Here is a 19,096-nt window from a genome sequence, read left to right as displayed (position 1 = left end):
ATAAGACAAGGGTTGAAACTTTGTAGACAGTGTGGTTCTTTTTATTGGGACTTTGTCAAAGATGAAGAGACTAATGGTTGGTGCACCAGCATAGATATGGGGAAACGGCGCTAACCCTATATGGGTTTAACTAGACTTTTACAAAAGAGGAATCCCATGGAAATATGAAATTCACAAGTAGACGCCAGTCGCATGTATATCCCTGTTAGGGTAGGTGACGACTTTAAGTTTTTGCAACTCTTGCAAGGACTTGTCGACGTCCTCCTACATACAGTGCCTGAAATTCCCAAATTGGTCACCCATCTAGTACTGACCAGGCTCAACGTTGCTTAACTTTGTTGAGCTAATGAGAACTGGTGTGTGAACGTGAACTATGCAACTCAGATATGGCCAAAATACACCATGTATGAGGAAACAGTGACTTTGTAGAGATATAAGGTAGTAACAAATGTGAGGTACTTTTCAACCCGGTAGAGAACTCCCATCTTCTTTGCAGCATACTTGGCAGTATCTTTTAGGCATTTGTTCCAATACTTATTATCTGTGAGTGTTAGGCTGAGGAGTTTGAATGTTAAACCCTCAAGTAGAGTGCATGGAAAGATTTCTTGTAATTCTTAAAGAATTTGCACTTTGTGTTAGTAGCATTAAATGTTACCATTATGCCGTATTTCACTACTTACTGGAGATTATTATCTAAGAATTCAGCCATTGCCGTGTATATGTATACATTCATTTTGACAACATGTCAAAAATAGAGTGTGGTGTCATTAGTAACTCTATCAATCTCAGAAACACTATTATCAGGATGGTCGTGTACAAAGACCAGGAATAATAAAGATCCAAAGATCAACTGCTGGGGCACACTTGCATTGATAAGTTGTTTAGATGCACGACTGTCAAGAGTGGCTTGGGTGTTCCTTCAGCTCAAAAGGATCTGATTATATTAAATATTCATCTCAATAATGCTATACAAATTGATTTTCACGAGCATGCCACACCTAGTCAAAGGCTTTAGATATATCAAGCACTTTTGCCTTAGCTTCGGCTGCCTTATCTATTCAAAGATGATCATTGGATATGTGCTGCATAATGAGATCATATCGATACTGTTGATCAGAGAGAACTTTAGCATTTAGATGGTGGTGAACTATTTTTCTATTTTGATTAAAGATTCAAAGATTTTTAAAAAAGACCAGAAGGAGACTGATGGAGTGATAATTTGTAGGTCAGTTCTTTCGATCGAATTCTTGTACACTGATACAACAGAATCAATTTTCCAGCTCATAGGGAAGTAAGATTCGGCAAAGCGTTTGTTATAGAGTTTGTGAAAGATAGGGGCCAGCTCAACAGAGCATTTGGTTATAATTATAACAGGGATAAAATTAGCCTCACATGCTTTGTATTTATGATATTTCGGACATGGGGAAATTTAGTTGGAAATTTAGGAGGGAAAGATTTGTAAAGTTAAAGGTGTAGCACAGTTATGTTGCAAGTAACATCATGCTGGATAGCAGGAGAATTGTTCATTGCTCATTATTCATTACAATATTATAGATTTTCTAGAAATCATGAGTTCCTAATTTCTGCGACTCAATGCATTTCTGATTATCCCGGTACACCTATGTTGCAATATTTTCTTTTATCTAATTAGAGAGTATAATTAAAGAAAATTGGAAGGTTATACTTATAGACACTGGTGATAAGAACTAACTAATCAAATGGAGCCACGTTCTGCTTGCAACTTATCACAAACTGAAATCATTCCATAAAAATATTGAATCTTTTAGAATTACTGCACATAATTTTTCATGTTCACATGAAAAAGATCTTTGCTCTTTATCTGCAATGTTTAAAGATCTAGACTTTTACAGCTCTGCTATCCACTGAAAACTCTGTTACACCTTCAGATTAGCTACCCGTCGGAAACTTTTCCAAAATTAAACATAACTTTCAATTCAAAAGGTTATGGCCCCAGTAGTTAACTTTGATGGATCAGAATCGAAATTTGTATTGTGGCAAGAGAAATTTTAGGGTTATTTACGAATACAAAAATTACACATCATTCAGACACAACCTGAAAATGGAAACGATGGGTTTCAATTCAAAAATCTACTTTTATTTGCAGCTATTACATTCTTATAATGGTTTCTTGATGCTATATTTACAGATGACTTACGGTGGTTCAATTGGCAGATTGTTTACTACATACACAAAATAGCAGCTGCAAAGATTGAGAGAACTATTCGAAAGACTCAGGCTTACTATGCTTTCATGCCTGGTTTGGCCAAGTCTGCCAATTAATTTTCACATTGTTCAACAAGAAAAAAAATTTACTTCATGGGGTATCTCTGATGTGATCTCTGAAGGATTCTCAATAAGTCTGTTGTGAATATCTTGTCGTTTTCAGTAACAGCACTTCAGTTTGGAGTCGGAAGTTCAGGACCATACCAAGCAATCACTAGCTGAGCTGTGTTCCTGAGTGAGTTATGTGCATCCATCATATAAGCCTCAGATATCCAACATCTGGAAAGTTCAAAGACTGGTTACCCAGATGATGCAGGGTGTATGAGATCTGGCCTATGACAGCCGACTTCAGAAACATTTTCTTTCTTCTGTACACATGCAACTTAACTTCACATAAACTCTGCAATTATGTACATGAGTTTTTTTTTTTGGGGGGGGGTCGTCATACTAAAAACCGGTTGCCTGACATGCAAAACATCTCCAACAATTTGAAGCTGGTAATTTTTCACTTCAATCTCTATCATTCCAGCCATTAAAGAAGCCACCAGACGCATGAAAATGAATTTCAAAAACTACCTGGCAAATATATCTGTAATCAAGAATAAGTTTAGAAGCAAAGTTTGCTGATATTCACAATCTATGCGGCAGGTCGAGAAAGTGTCCATGAAAGAGAATATGTAACAAAGAAACTATACTAGAGTATTAGGCAGCAGAGAGGCTACGAAGTATATTTTGAACTCTATCAAGGCAGGATAAGTCCTTTCTAGCAGCTCCTGCACAGATGTGGCAACAGTACTCCACCCTTGGACGAACTTGGCTCTTATATAGACAGAGAATTGCATCAGCAGTGAGATATCTACTGGATCGATAGAAGGATCCCACCATTTTTCCAGCGGCTTTGGCAACAGGTTTGATGTACGTGTCCCATTTCAGATCAGGAGTAAAGGTCAAGCCGAGAAGCTTGTCAAAACATGAGGCCTCCCCAAGACGAGAGCCATTCATTTCAATTGATGCCAGATGGGGATCAGAGCGTTGATGATGTAAAGATAGAAGCTTGGTTTTAGATGCATTAAAAGTAACCAGCCAATCCTTTCCCCATTGTACGAAGTGCTCAAGATCAAAGGAGAGAGAATCAGAGAGAACTTGGTCGTTTACGGTCTTAGATGTGCTACCATAGATGGTAGTGTCATCAGCATAAATGTCTACGAATGCTGTTTTGCATAGTGATATAATATCTGAGGAGTTTATAAAGAGAAAAATTTTACATCTAGCCTCATTCTAAACCCTCAGATATCAAATAGGAACAATTGTGTACGTATTACTTTACTATGTTAGTATTCATTAGAATAAATCCAGTGAAAACAAATAAAAATATTATAATATAAAAATTTTATTCTTTTAATAAAATTTCATATATAAAACAGCAAATGAGAAAAAATAAGGAAAAAATTAAAACAGCAAATTAGAAAAAAGTCAGGAAACAATTTAAAATATCTTTAAAATGTTAAAATGTAATCTTTTAATAAAAATCAAATATTAAAACAGTAAATTAGAAAAAAATTAATAAGAAATAAAAATATCATTAAAGTTTTATTCTTTTAATATAAAATCATATATAAAAAGGCAAATCAGAAAAAAATTAGTAAAAAATAAAAAATATTTAAATATTAAAATTTTATTCTTTTAATAATATCATATATTAAAACAGTAAATTAGAAAAAATTCAAGAAAAAATAAAAAATATCATTAAAATATTAAAATTTCATTGTTTTAATGAAAATCATATATTTAAACACTAAATTAGAAAAAGCTGCAAGAAAAAATGAAAAATATTAAAATATTAAAATTTTATTCTTTTAATAAAAATCATATATTACAACAGTAAATTAGAAAAAATTCAACAAAAAATAGAAAAATATCATTAAAATATTAAAATGTTATTCGTTTTATAAAAGTCATATTCTAAAACAGTAAATTATAAAAAAAATTAGTAAGAAATTAAAAATATCATTAAAATATTTAAATTTTATTCTTTTAATAAAAAGTCATATATAAAAAGACAAATCAGAAAAAAATGAGTAAAAAATATATATATATAAAAATTTAATTCTTTTAATAAAAAAATCATATCTTAAAACAGTAAATTAGTAAAATATTTTAAAAACTTCAATCGTCAATTTTCCATCATCTTCAAAACAAATAAACATTTTATTTTGGAAAACAAACAGTTTTGCAGATTCGTTGAATTTTTTCTCAAAACGATAAAGAAGTTTTTGAGAATAAAAAGAAAAAATTCCTTGAAAATTACAATAAAATTTCCCAAATTCAGTAAAAGAAAAATCAAAAAATGTATTTACTTTTTGAAATGAATCAAGTTTTTCCCCTTCTGAATTGAACGAAATCATTTCAGAAATGTCCCACCTTGAAACCAAAATGTTTCCACTAGAAAAATCAACACGGATTTGGGGAGTGCATCTTGACTCCCCTTCTACCTTAAGGTGTATTGCTTTGATTTCTACACCTTCCTTTGTAAAAGAATGTATTCCACAGTCATAATCACAATTAAAAATTGTTTCATTTTTTAAACAGAGGGAATACATTTTCTGTTTGGTTTGAACGATTTTTTGTATTTGTAAAAATGGTTGAATTTTAATTCTTTCCAAAAATATAAGTTTATTCTCTCCACAAACAACAAATTGATCGGGAGAAATTGAACACATGTCAAGAGGTTTAAAGTTTTGATTTTCTTCATCACAAAATAGAAACTCATTCACATATTGCCCGCTTTCACTGATTTCAATTATTGATCGATTTTTCTGATCACAAATAAAGATATGATCATCTTTTTCTGCGATTTGAATTGTTCTGATACTTCGCGATTTTGATCCAGGCATAATCCACTGATTTTGTTTTATTAACTTTTTCACGGGAATTGTTTTTTTAACACGTGATACTGAAGCAATTTGTCTGTTTTCCAATGGTTCCATCGCTTGGTGCCACCAATCAGGTAATGTGAAATGCAATTCACATTTCTCAGTCGGTTGCATCCACTTATGGTGCCGTGACGGAAGTCTTGGTGCCAACAGCTTTATTCCACTAAACATCTCCTTGTCGTCATGATCTTCACAGAGCAAATGATGTAAATTCAGTAACCAGATTTCTAATTCTTTGAGAATTCTTGTATTTTTCTCCAAAATACTCCGACATATTTTAACTTCTTCTGCCGTTTCTTGCCTCATCTTTTTGCACAGATCCAAGGCATCCAGCCTGGCATTTTCTTCGATCTGTTCATATTTCATCCATATTTCCTGGCATTTAAACTCGCATTCAAGATTTAATTCATCAGTATATTTTAAAAGGTTGACGTTTGATGATTTTAAAATTTCCTCAAATTCAACCATTTCTTTTTCCATGTTCAGGACTTTAGTCTTCCCTTTTAAAGCCTCTTCCTTTAATAGCAATGGAGGCACGTTCATACAGTTGCTATTCATAGGCGAAGTCAAGTGACATTTGTAACATGTGTTACATAAATACGTGTTACATATTTCGCAAAACAATTTCACAGCTTCACCGTGTAACAAACATTTTTTCTTCATCATCATTTCAACGGCATCCACCCTCTTTATTTCATCCAAGTTCATAGAAGTGTGCTCTTCTGTGAATTTATTATGGAGTCGCATACAATTAGTACAAAATAGCTTATCACATGTGATGCACCAATTTTTCGAAACCGATGAGGTGCCTTCTTCCATGCACGAGTCGCATTGCCATTCTGGCGATTTACATCGTTGTCGTATTAATTCATTGGTCAAAATTGGTGAAAGGGTCAAGCGTTTATAATTGTGAAAGCCTACGCCACATTCAGGACATTTGCCTTCTGACTCTCCGTCACTTAATGTGTTGCGGAAACATGAATTACACACGCTATGAAGACATTGTAATGTCTTTGAACGTTTGTTTAACTGAGATTGACATCCGACACATTGGAATAATGATTGATACTGATCAGACGCCATCAAGGAAGAATAAACACACAATTCAAACTGTAAAATAAAAGAAAAAATCACAAGAATTACAAAATTAAAAACATTTTCATCATAAAAATTATAGGAATCAAAGTGTCACAAATCTATACTTTGGCAAGTGTTTCAAATTGAGCTTTGAAACCTCATCATATGGTTAACAATTGGAAACTTTTACCCTTACCTTATTTTCATTCTATCAGAAAGTACAAGAAATAAAATTTCCATATTTGTTTAAATTCAAATAAATAAATATCTAGAGCGCTTAATTCTTTAATAAATTGTAATGCTTGTAAATAGATCAAAGAAACCTGGGAACACCGAACAGACATGCTAATATATAATATTTAAATAAAATACTTTCTACTAGTTTTTGCAGAATCTATGATCGACTACAATGGGTTTTTTTTTCAACGAACGTGATACATGATATATATATATATATATATATATATATATATATATATATATATATATATATATATATAATTTATATATATATATATGTATATATTATGCACACGTAATTATGTTATATATATAGTTCATTATTATTATTATGATTATTTTTTTCTTGTTGTTGTTAGGTCTTATTTATAGTGAGTCTTAGAGTCTTAGAGAGAGATGTTGTTGTAAGAGAGATTGTTCGTGTTATGAAGTTTTTCATATATATTAAATGTTTATACTTAGAGGTGTAATAGAAGCTCTTAGAGTGAGGAAACAGTGTTCAGACAGTCTTAGTGTTCACATTTTTTTTTTTACATGGGTGTCACCACTTATCAAGGCTCAGAGGCCACTCGAGGATAAGGGTTAATAGGTATACATTAGTCATTGTGATTTTAGCATAGTAAACAGTGGGAATTTTGTAACTTGGATTACTTAGAACATTGCATTGTAGATATGAGATGTCGAGACGTGTATGTAAAAACATTTTAAAACACATGATATATATAAGACATATATAACAATTTTCACTTTATCTTTTGGTAGAATTACAACACAAAGACGACGTTTATAAAAACACATGATGGGTTTATTTCTTCTGCCGACCGGTCGTGGTTTTCTGAGTCAAGGATTCAAAGCTTCACATTCTAAGTTTCAAAAGTGACCGTCTCGCTTCTAGACGTTCGAATGTCATGTCTGGACTGTCGTCTGTCGTCCTCAGACTCTCTCTCTCTCAGTTTCTCCCCCAGTTTCTCTAAAGTTTCTACCTATATCGAGAACTTCCCATTTTCCATGACGTCATACACATGTTAAAACATGTGTCTTCTTTCACGTGTTCTGGAAATGCGTGTCCAAAACTTTTTCCTTTGTTTACAAAAGGAATTTTAACCTATATTCCCAGTAACCTATATTTCCAATATGTTAAAAACATGTTTATTAAATTATCTTATAGTTGCATTCTTCAATTGAATTTTCATAACAGAATTGACAATGCACATTCTTTTCTTGAAACTATTTTATCTCTAAGATAAACAATGGTTTGTTTTCACATTCCATTCTCTAATTCTCTCTCGTAATCTATTTCTAAACCTAAATTACGAGGTTCGAATTTCGTCTATTCTATTTCATTTTCATTTTAACTAAATCTCTCTATTTTTATACTTACATGAAAAGGGGACAGCCCTTATCATGTAACATATAGACACATATACATACATATATATACATATAAATATATATATGCATATAAATATACATTTATACATATCCATATATATAAATATATATATATATATGCATATATATTTACATAATATATATATGTAGATACATATATATACATATAAATATATATATATGTGTGTGTGTGTATATATATATATTTTTTTTTTTTTTTTACATTTTCACCCCAAGCAAGGCAAATTGCCACTTTGGTGTAGGGGGCTACTATCAGGGGCAACAACTACTGGGGTACTATGTAGGGATTTGGGCAGCAAGGTGTCGGTTCACGTTACACTTGAACTTCTGCACGTCAGTACTGTTGGGGAAGCAGGGACCTGGAATGGAATTCCAGAGTCTAATGGTTCTGGGGAAGAAACTATTGGAGTAAAAAGATCTTTTACATCTAGGGATCTCTACAGTGTGGGGGTGGGATTTAGCAGCCTGTCAGGTTTGTCGAGGGTGCACACGTCGTGGGGGCACAAGTGATTGCAGTTCGTCAGAGCATTCACCACTAAAATACTTGTAGAAAAGGCAGAGGGATGCAACATTTCGTCGATGGGACAGAGGCTGAAGCTTAGATGCCAGTTCAGGGTCTATGAGGTTTGCGACTCTCTTTTGAACCTTGTCAAGGAGCGAGAGACTAGTAGCAGATGCACCAGCCCAGATGTGGCAGCAATACTCCACACATGGGCGAATGGTGGCCTTATAGAGGTACAGGATACTTTCGGGCGTTAGTAATATATATATGTATGTATATAATTTATTTATGCATTTTATATATACATATATATATATATACAATTTATTTATGTCTATATATATATATATATATACACATATATACAGTTTAATATATTATAGCCTAAATCCCGATTCCAAACCGATTCTTTTCATTTTTTTTCATTTTTTTTTTTTTGACAATAAGAAATGAAACAAGCACAAATTGTTTTTATTAGAAGTTGTTCATTTACAACATAAAACTGAGAAGAGCTCAGATTTAACATGGAACCACAGAGTTTAATTTAATAATTTATTTATCATTTATGGAGAGATAACTTGCTTACCCCCTTTTATAAATTTTTCGCATCTATTCGCTAAATGTCTATATGTCCCCATCCGAAGAAGTTCCCTTGATTATTAAAAGGTTTTAATTGCTCAGAACGGGGTTTCGAAATTTTGTTGGTGACAGCTGTATAGTGGCTCAAAACTTTAATTAGCAAACTTAGATTGGAAAGCAAGAATTTCTCAATCAAATGAAATATTATTAAAAAATCTAAATCCTATACCCTAGGCTCCAAATCATGCCAGCTATGCCTATTCAAAGCAGTTTGTATAATAACTGCCCTCTCAGCGAAAAATTTAACTAACACCAAAAATGAACTGATTTTCCAATGTAAACATAAGGCAAATATAAATATAACAATTTTCAGATCACTCAACCACCTTAGCCTGCTCAACCGCCTAGCCTCGCATTGTAGCAAACCCTCATCTTAATTTGTAAAGTTTCTTTATATATTATATTCTCCTAGCCTGTGCACTACGATTAATCCCTTGTATATTTAGCCACCTCCGTCTCCAACTGTTTTTACTCCTAACATTCTAGCTCACTGTCCTTAAGTCTACTTGGTATATGAGCTGCATTTTATATCTTTATATTATTGCCGCTATTACATTCAATAAAAATTATTTTCACTAAATCTTTTAAATTCAACATATCCGTAGGATATCCCGACATACGGGGAATATATTCCCACACACAAATTTATCGCTGCTCTTGATATTATTTAAACATTACAATCGATAACATTACTTCTAATAACATCCCTGTTTATTACATAAAAGTCTTTATTACTTATTTTATAATTATTTATTACTTATTGCAGCTACCATTTTTATAACTATTATTATACTTATCATAACTACCACCTTTTTTACAACTGCTTTTATTTTTATTATTATTGTTTTAATTTTTACTTTTATTATTATTAATTTTACTTCTATTTTCCACTTGTGTATCTTTATAAGCATTATTTTAATATTACTATTGTAACTACTATCAGTCCTACCTTTATCTTTATTATTATTATTATTATTATTATTATTATTATTATTATTATTATTATTATTATTATTATTACCAAAATGATCATCTTACACATCACTACCACTAGTACTACTATTTTATAACCAAAAATATTATATGTCTATTAGTTTAATTATATGTTAAATTTCTTAATTATGATCCTAATATTTTGTATTATCCTAATTATGATCTTAATATTTTGTATTATCCTAATTATGATCTTAATATTTTCTATTATCCTAATTATGATCCTAATATTTTCTATTATCTTAATTATGATCCCAATATTTTCTATTATCCTTATTATGATATTAATATTTTGTATTATCCTAATTATGATCTTAATATTTTGTATTATCCTAATTATGATCCTAATATTTTCTATTATCCTAATTATGATCCCAATATTTTCTATTATCCTAATTATGATCTTAATATTTTCTATTATCCTAATTATGATATTAATATTTTGTATTATCCTAATTATGATCTTAATATTTTGTATTATCCTAATTATGATCCTAATATTTTCTATTATCCTAATTATGATCCTAATATTTTCTATTATTCTAATTTTTTATCCATCAATATATTTTGGTATATCTCTATCACTAATAAATATTTTATGGTTTTTTTATCGTTTTCATAACTATGCTTATGTTATTTTTCATTATTGACCATTATTATTATTACTCATATTATTATCCTTATTGTTATTATTAATATCATTATTGCAATTATTATTATTATTAATAGAAACGATAGATATTAATAATAGAAATGATAAATGTTATACTAATATTAATATATGAGTATAACATTTATCATTTCTATTATTATTATTATTATTATTATTTATTATTATTATTATTATTATTATTATTATTTATTATTATTATTATTATTTCTATAATTTTAATGTTTATAATTTAAATTTTTTAATTATTAGTTTTATTATTATTGTAATTATTATTATTATTATTATTATTATTATTATTATTATTATTATTATTATTATTATTGCTTTTGTTGGGATTTCAGTTTGAATTAATATGAAGGAAAGGGAACAAAAAAGAAAAGAAGGGGGAAGAAGAAAAAAAGGAAAAGAAAGGGAAAAAGAGAAGAAAGGAAGAAGTGAGGAAAAGAAAAAAAAGGAAAAAGGAGAAAAGCGGAAGAAAAAAAAAAGAAAAAATGGGAAAGGGATGAAGAAGAGAAAAAGAAAAGAAGAAGAGGGAAACAAAGAAGAAAAATTCCAATCCTTTATTGGTATTTACTGTTATTTCTATTATTATTATTGTTATTATTATTATTATTATTATTATTATTATTATTATTATTATTGGTGGTGGTAGTGGTGGTATGTTTTTATGGTTATTGTAGCTGTTATTGTAGGTGTTGTTTTTGCTGTCATTGCTATTATTGTTGTTACTGGTATTATTATTACTACCGATATTAGTGTTACTATTATCATTGTAGATTTTATTTCTTTTGTTGTTGGTGCTGGTAATGGTAATAGTGGTGGTGGTGGAGGAGAAAGGTCGGGAGGGGATATTTAACCTTGGTGAGGAACCCTCCTATTGATGATGTCTCGGTAAAACCATTGGGGGTGATGTAACCTAAAATTCATTTATGGGAGAATATCAAATCAAAATATTGAAAATAACGACGTGAATGAGGCTGGAACATCTTGCGATGGTCTCACGTCCCACTGGTCAACAGGGTGGCTCCTGTCGTCATCATACAACTGTTCGAAATTCTGAGGATGTGGCTGGATATAGGGGAAGTGAGAATTGCCAGAGAGGGTCCCAAGACACGAAGGGAGTTGGAACAGGAAATGTCAAAAAACCATGGATGGATGAGAAGAGTACTACGAGAATGCTTTGTAAGAAGTGTAAGCACCAAATCTGGTGGATATATCCAAAAAATTAAGGAAGAATGGGAATCGAGAGGAGGAGGAGCTAGAAGTGTCGCGAGTTTGGTATCCCAGTAAAAACAAATTAAAAATAACCTACTTTCAGTGATTGCAAGAGAAGAGATTGATGGTTAGGAATGAAATGAATAACGAAAGCAAAATTGATGAAACTAGCTCTGATGAAAGCACTGAGAGAGTGGAAGTGCAGAAGGGAAATGTAAGCGATGATGGGAGGCAGGCAACTGAGGAGTAATTGAATTATATGGTTAGGGGAAGTGATGAGAAGGAGTTTGAAGGATCTAAAGCAGATGAGATCATTGACTCTGAGACAATAGAGCCAGTGAAAGGAGCAGATGTATGGAGAAGTGGCGATGAAGTTCGAACCTTGACTTCTGTAGAAAAAGAAGTACTTCAGGAGTTAAGAGAGGCTCTTCTTGGAGACGAGATCATAGACATTCCAAGCATGAAGAGTAGTGATAGGCGGAAGGTGAAAAGCAAGATAAAAATAATTCAAGGAGTAATTCACAACATCATAAAAAGGAACATATCGATTACAGAACTTAACAAATTTCTGTATGCAGTGCCATAGGTTATTGCTAATCGTCTTGGCTTAATACAGAAGAAAAAGATAGAAATGAAGGATAGAAGGCCATACTGGCAGAGGCGGCTTGAAGAAAGTATTAAACGGTGGCGGAACATTGGTAGAATCGAAGAAATAAAAAAAGGAGTTAAACTAGAATAGAAATTCAAGGTCGAGCTTGAAAGGAGGTATAGATTGCTGGAAAAAGGAACGATGAACGTTCTAACAATGTTGAAAGAGAAGATCCACACTGATGGTATAAAAATTCGGAAATTTGTTAGAAAAAGTTTTGCGTTTCGGCAGAACAACCTTTTCTGGAACAATCAGTCTCAGCTGTATAAAGAATTAAATGGTAGTAAACAGGTGGAAAATAACAACACTCCAAATGCAGATGATACCAGAAAGATCTGCAGTGGGATTTGGTCTGTCGAAGAGCGGTATAATAAGAAGGCTAGCTGGTTAGGAGAGGTCAGAGAAAGACCATCAGGAATGCAGCAGATGAAGAACGTCGAGATAACTATTGATGACATGAAGGCTGGAATACGAAGGATGACAAACTGGAAGGCACCTGGTCCAGATGCAGTGATGGGCTTCTAGTTTAAACAGTTTCAATGCCTTTATCCACCTATAGCTGCTGCCCTGCAAAGGGCCATAGAGTCGGGAGATGTCCCTGATTGGCTTGTGAAGGAAAGAACAACACTGATTAGGAAAGATCCTACAAAGGGAACAGATGCCAATAATTATAGACCAATTACATGTCTACCACTAACGTGGAAACTGTTGATTGGAATCTTTGCGAAAAAATTTATGAACATCTTGACAGTAATGGTGTTTTTCCTGACGAACAGAAAGGGTGTCAGAAAGGCTCGAGAGGTACCAAAGAGCAACTATTGATTGATAAAGCATTAATGCAGGATGCAAAGAAGAAGAGGATGAATCTGAGCGTAGCATAGATCGATTACAGAAAGACTTATGACATGGTTCCTCATTCATGGATACATAAAACACTATTCATGATGAAGGTTGCTGAGAATGTGGTAGGGCTTTTGGAGACAAGTATGGCTCAACGGAAAACGGTGCTGACAGCAAACAGAGAGGTGATGGGACAGGTTGGCATTAAACGTGGAATATTCCAAGGAGTATCGTTATCTCCACTTTTTTTATAATTATAATCATGCCATTGAGCATTTACTTGAAGAGAGTAAAACTATAACTTTGGATCTGGTGACAGACGCCTCAACCATCTACTGTTTATGGATGATTTGAAAATATTTGGTAGAAATGAAAAGGAAATGAGGAGACTGGTAGAACTTGTGGGGACATACTCAGAAGACATTGGGATGGAATTTGGGATTAGCAAATGTACGGCGCTGGTGATGAAAAGAGGAGTAAAGGTTCATTCAAATGGAATAGTGCTGCCAAATGGAGAAAGCATGAAAGAAATAGAAGATACAGGGTATAAGTATTTGGGAGTGTTGGAGGGTGTAGGCATCATGAACAGAGAAATGAAGGAGAAGGTCAGGAAGGAGTATCTTAGAAGAGTGAAACTAATTGCAAAGTCGAAACTGTATGGAGGAAACCTAATGAAAGCAGTAAATGCATGGGAAGTCTGTGTTTTGAGATACAGTGCGGAAATTTTAGAATGGTCTGACAAGGAGTTGCATGCCACGGATATCAAAACAAGAAAAGTTTTAGCAATGTTTGGTATATTTCACATTCGAAGTAGTGTAGCAAGGCTGTATCAAAAGAGGAAATACGGTGGGAGAGGATTGAAAAGTGTAAAAGATTGTGTGAGAACCGAGGATATGTCGTTGAAGGAGCATGTGGTTAGAAGTGAGGAGTGGATGCTTAAGGTTGTGGCCAATGAAGTGAAGGTATGTGAAACCAAGGCTGATTATGTGAAACGTATAGATAGAGAAAGGGCAGAGGAACTGGCTAGGAAGAAAATTTCATAAGCCCAATTACTATTATGCTATCGATATGGAACCAGACGACATTCAAATTGGTAAAAAGCGACAACAAAGAAAACAATACAAAATAGAAAACAAAACAAAACACATAACAAACTTACTTACACCTAACGGTTAAAAATATTTTTTTCATAAAACGGTTAAAAATACTTTTTTTCATAAAACGGTTAAAAATACTTTTTTTTCATAAAACGGTTAAAAATAATTTTTTTCATAAAACGGTTAAAAATACTTTTTTTTCATAAAACAAACCAACAATAAAAAAAATTATGACTAAAATCTATTAAACACTTAATCGTTATACACGGTCAGTTTTCTGGTTTTATTTATTTATTTATTTTTCCCCCATTTGTACTTTTCCCTGTTTGTTTTGTTTCTTTGATTTTATTGCAGAAAACAAACCAACAACAAAAAATAACAACAAAATAAATAAAATAAAATAAACATAATTGCATTTTACACGGTAAGTTTTCTGGGATTTTTTTTTCATTTGTATTCATTCCAGTTCGTTTTGTTTTGTTTTGTTTTGTTTTGTTTCTTCCTGTACTCTGTGGCTGACACAGATGACTGCCGGTCTCGCCCGATCAATGCTTGAAGGGAATTCACGAGAATTAGGATCAAATTATGCAGGACTACCTTGATTTTTTTTCTTTTCTTTTTTTTTTCACTTTTTCTTGGGCCCTAAACACCTACAAAAGGTACACCCCCCCCGCTAATTGTTAAAATATTTTCTCTCCGTCATGAGTATCGCGCTTATACATTAATTATGCATACTCACTATTCCATAGCTAGCTATAACATATACTGACCCAACAGTTACGGATAGTCTAGTATATATATATTAAAGGAACTTTATGTGCGTGTGTGTGTGTGTGTGTGTGTGTGTGTGTGTGTGTGTGTGTGTGTGTGTGTGTGTGTGTGTGTTCCATATGGACTCCAAAACAGCTGGGTTGATATTTATGAAATTTCACACAAATGTACTTTATGCCCTGTTTCAGAACCCACTGACGTCTAGCTACCCTTCCCAGTGCCTGTTGACGTCCAGTTACCTGAACCTGCACCACTGCACCAGTGTCTTCTGTTTCAGCGTCTATTTGTTTCAAACGACTGATGCCGTCTCACTCGAACTAATCCCGAATATACGATCTCCATTAGCTAAAAATTTACCATTCCGATTTTTGGAAAATAAAACCCGATATCCATCGTCTTTAAACGAATATCAGTATCTATCATTCTTCTTTACTATTGTCGTTATGTCTTTTGTGTCTACCTTGTTAGTTGTACGGTCGATTGACACCATCACGTTCGTTGCAACAGGCTATGTGGCCTGCCCGCCTGCACACTCACCCCGGCCTACAATGTACATTATTGTCGATTACCACATTTAATGGATGACTGCTAGTGCTACAGTGCTACACCAGCTATAATGCCGATGACCATGCTACAATTAACATATAATAAAGAAAAAAAATCAAAGGTTTATTTTATAAGAATACAGGGTGCTTGTTAAGATAGAGACGATAGATAGATTTTTTAATATGCCGTATTAAAAAAAAGTAACAATACTTACTTGTCATGTCGAAAATAGTAATATAACCCCAAATTACGAAAATTCATAGAGTAGAAAATTATTTACAGTTAAAAGTACTTTTTTACGGAAAATTGGGGGAAATTGCATTTTCCCTAGATGTGGACACCTTGAAGATTGCGAATCAAGGGATATACTTATCTTTCTTTTCGACACTTGAATGGCGACCAGCATTTTATAGCGATAGACTTTATTTTTACTAAAAGCACAATAGCAGTTGTTCTCCTCGATGAATTTTCGCAATTTTTGGATATATTAATATTTTCGACATAGCAAGTAGAAGTTCTAGTGTTTTTGCTTAAAACCACATATTTAAAAAAAAAAATCAATCTGTCGACTCTTATCAAGCACCGAATGCAGAATATTTAACACTTAAAAACTCGTACCTCCCTACAAAAAACAAAAAAAAACCACTGTAGTCATATCAAACTCATTAGAACGAAATTATCTGTCCAATCAGCTAAGGTTCAGTGTTCCTATTTACAATGCCTCCCCACGAGGGTCGTTTTTTAACGTGGAGAAAAGGAACAAAAATAAAAATTGTCTCGGTCGTGAAGGATTTCTCCTCCACTGACAGAGAACAAGAAATTGAAGTGCAGCATCTGAAGAACAGATCCTACACTTTGATCTGTTTGATCACTTTGAATCCTTCACGACCGAGACAATTTTTATTTTTGTTATCTTGACCTGAAGGCCAAGTAAGTTTCAATGTTTATAAGACTTTTTTTCACATTTCTTTTTCTATAAAATATTATTTCTTCTCATTAATGGATCTGGAAATGTGGCCACAACATACCTCGAGATTTTATAGAAGAAAAAGCATGAAATATAGTCTTATAAACGTTAAAACTTGACTGGTTAGGACAGAGAATTTTCATCGTGCGTTTGATATAAATTATGTAAATGTATGCGTTATCGAATGTTAAGCATTATCTAGTTTTACCAGATTTTGTTTACTTATTTTTTATAATCGCCCCAAGTATACTCATTTTTAATAATGCACATTTTTATGAAAATATTAAAAATAATTTTTTTTTAAAGCCATAGAAACGAAACAGACTTAATTTTGAACACCTGTTCATTATTTTTCAATATGAAAAAAAAAAAAAACTTTAAAAAATAAATCGATAATGCTTCTACATAGAAAACATGAATTGTAAAAGTTAATGTGACATTGATACTTTTATAAAATTTGAAGCAAAATGTTTTTGTTTGTTTGTTTTAATCATACCCGGGACTAACTCTAAAGTAATAGTAAACTAAATTTTATGTTCAGTTCAGCAAGAGTCGATTTGGTTCAAATTATGTAGAAGCACCGATATTAGATTTTACTTACTGTTTATCGTCTTTAATAGATTTTCTTTGTTATTAAAAACTGCCAGAAGAAATAAGAGGAAAGTGTATCTTGTTGACGTAGAGAATAATTTAATAAAAGTGAAAGAAGTGACGAGTGAAAAAACTGTGATAATTTCAAACAATTTGAGTGGATGAGATATAAATAGAAAACGAAACTGGGTTTCCGCGAATTTTTTTCAGATATACGCCCTTTTATAGGTGATATCCTCGAAAAACAATGAATATAACTAAATATAACTGAACAAAAACGTTTTTATGATTATAATAATATCTACTAGTAAATATTTGATCTTACTATCTTGCATGTTTGGTGGTCACTCTTAGTGTTTTATGAATTAAGTTCTAGTGTTTTATAATTTTTTTGTCTTGCTGTAAATTTAATAATATTAAGTTCTGTTAATGTTTAATAATATTAAAATTCCGCTAGCGTTTAATGATATTAAAACTCCTCTAGTGATTTATATTATTAAAGTTTTGATATTTTAATCAAATTAAATTTGGAGGTTTTACTAGTATTTTATGGTATTGAAATTCTGTTTGTGGTTTATAATAATCGTTTTTTTTTTTATTCTGTTAGTATTTTATCCTCTTAAAGTTCTGCTAGTGTTTAATAATATTTTAGCTCTCCTAGTTTTTATAATATTAAATTTGGTGTATTAGGGTTAGGGTTAAGATTAAGGGTTACTAGCTATCGATTGGATTGGAGGGACATTAATTGAAATAATTTAAGTAAACTTCTCGTCTTTACCGCTTTTTAGGCAGACACTCACAGTGATTCCCGAGGTTTTAATGACATACGCGGGAGTCAGAATTATCTATTAGATACAATCTTTGATTGTTTTCAGTCTCTGTTGAATGGGTGTCATGATTACCTGGCATGAGGATTCCTTACCCTACAAGTAAACTCTGGTCAAATATTCAAAATAACATATACAAAGCCCAAATAATCTTCCTCCTAACACAGCTATAACAGCACCTAATATATACTCCACCAGAGCAGATGAAGGTATTGTCCAGGAATCTGACAAGACAGATAGACTATAAGAAAGATATACTATAATAAACTTATTTAACTGATGATTTGAGAACAAAAAAATTAATGTCCTCCACCTTTTTAGTAACTTCACGTTTGAGATGTACCTATTTACAATGCCTCCCCACGGGACAGAGTTAGACACCAGGGTCGGTTTTTTAACGTGGAGAAAAGGTACAAAAATAAAAATTGTCTCAGTCGTGAAGGATTTCTCCTCCACTGAAAGAGAACGAGAAATGGAAGTGCCGCATCTGAAGAACAGACACTACACTTTGATCCTGAGATGTAGAAGAGAATCTTAATTGAACACTGATATCTATATATCTCCTATAGAAATCAAATGTTATCCCCAGAAAAAAAAGTCCTCGATAACATTTTTTTTACTCATGTTCCTCCCTAACAAGGCATATCGCCATTTGGACGTAAAGAGCTACTTTTTGAGACCTTGCTTAAAGAAGATGAAAAAGATGTTGGTTTGCATTACATTTAAACTTCTGCATGTCAGTACAGTCAGGAAAGCAGGTATCAGGAATGAAATTTCAAAGTCTAGCTGTTTGAGGGAAGAAACTATTAAAGTAGAAAGCTTTCTGGGATTTAGGGACCTCAAAAATGAAGGGTGTGATTTTGTTGTTAAGCATGTTTT

At 32.4% G+C, this 19,096-nt stretch overlaps 1 protein-coding gene across 1 annotated transcript; it reads right to left on the bottom strand.

The window, feature by feature from the left end:
* Positions 1 to 4,082: 4,082 nt before the first annotated feature.
* Positions 4,083 to 17,528, bottom strand: LOC145292180 (uncharacterized). The gene is made up of 2 exons (XM_080138451.1): positions 17,401 to 17,528; positions 4,083 to 6,287 (listed from the first exon to the last, which is right to left on the bottom strand). Exon 2 carries the CDS (start codon positions 6,258 to 6,260, stop codon positions 4,389 to 4,391), a length of 1,872 nt encoding a protein of 623 aa, XP_079994577.1. The 5' UTR covers positions 6,261 to 6,287; positions 17,401 to 17,528; the 3' UTR covers positions 4,083 to 4,388.
* Positions 17,529 to 19,096: the final 1,568 nt, after the last annotated feature.

This window comes from Euprymna scolopes, chromosome 13 (genome assembly GCF_053919585.1).
Source record: "Euprymna scolopes isolate OS-2025 chromosome 13, ASM5391958v1, whole genome shotgun sequence".
Taxonomy (NCBI): Eukaryota; Metazoa; Mollusca; class Cephalopoda; order Sepiida; family Sepiolidae; genus Euprymna; species Euprymna scolopes.
Note: the sequence above shows the minus strand (reverse complement) of the source record. Positions and strands in the feature narration are given on the sequence as shown.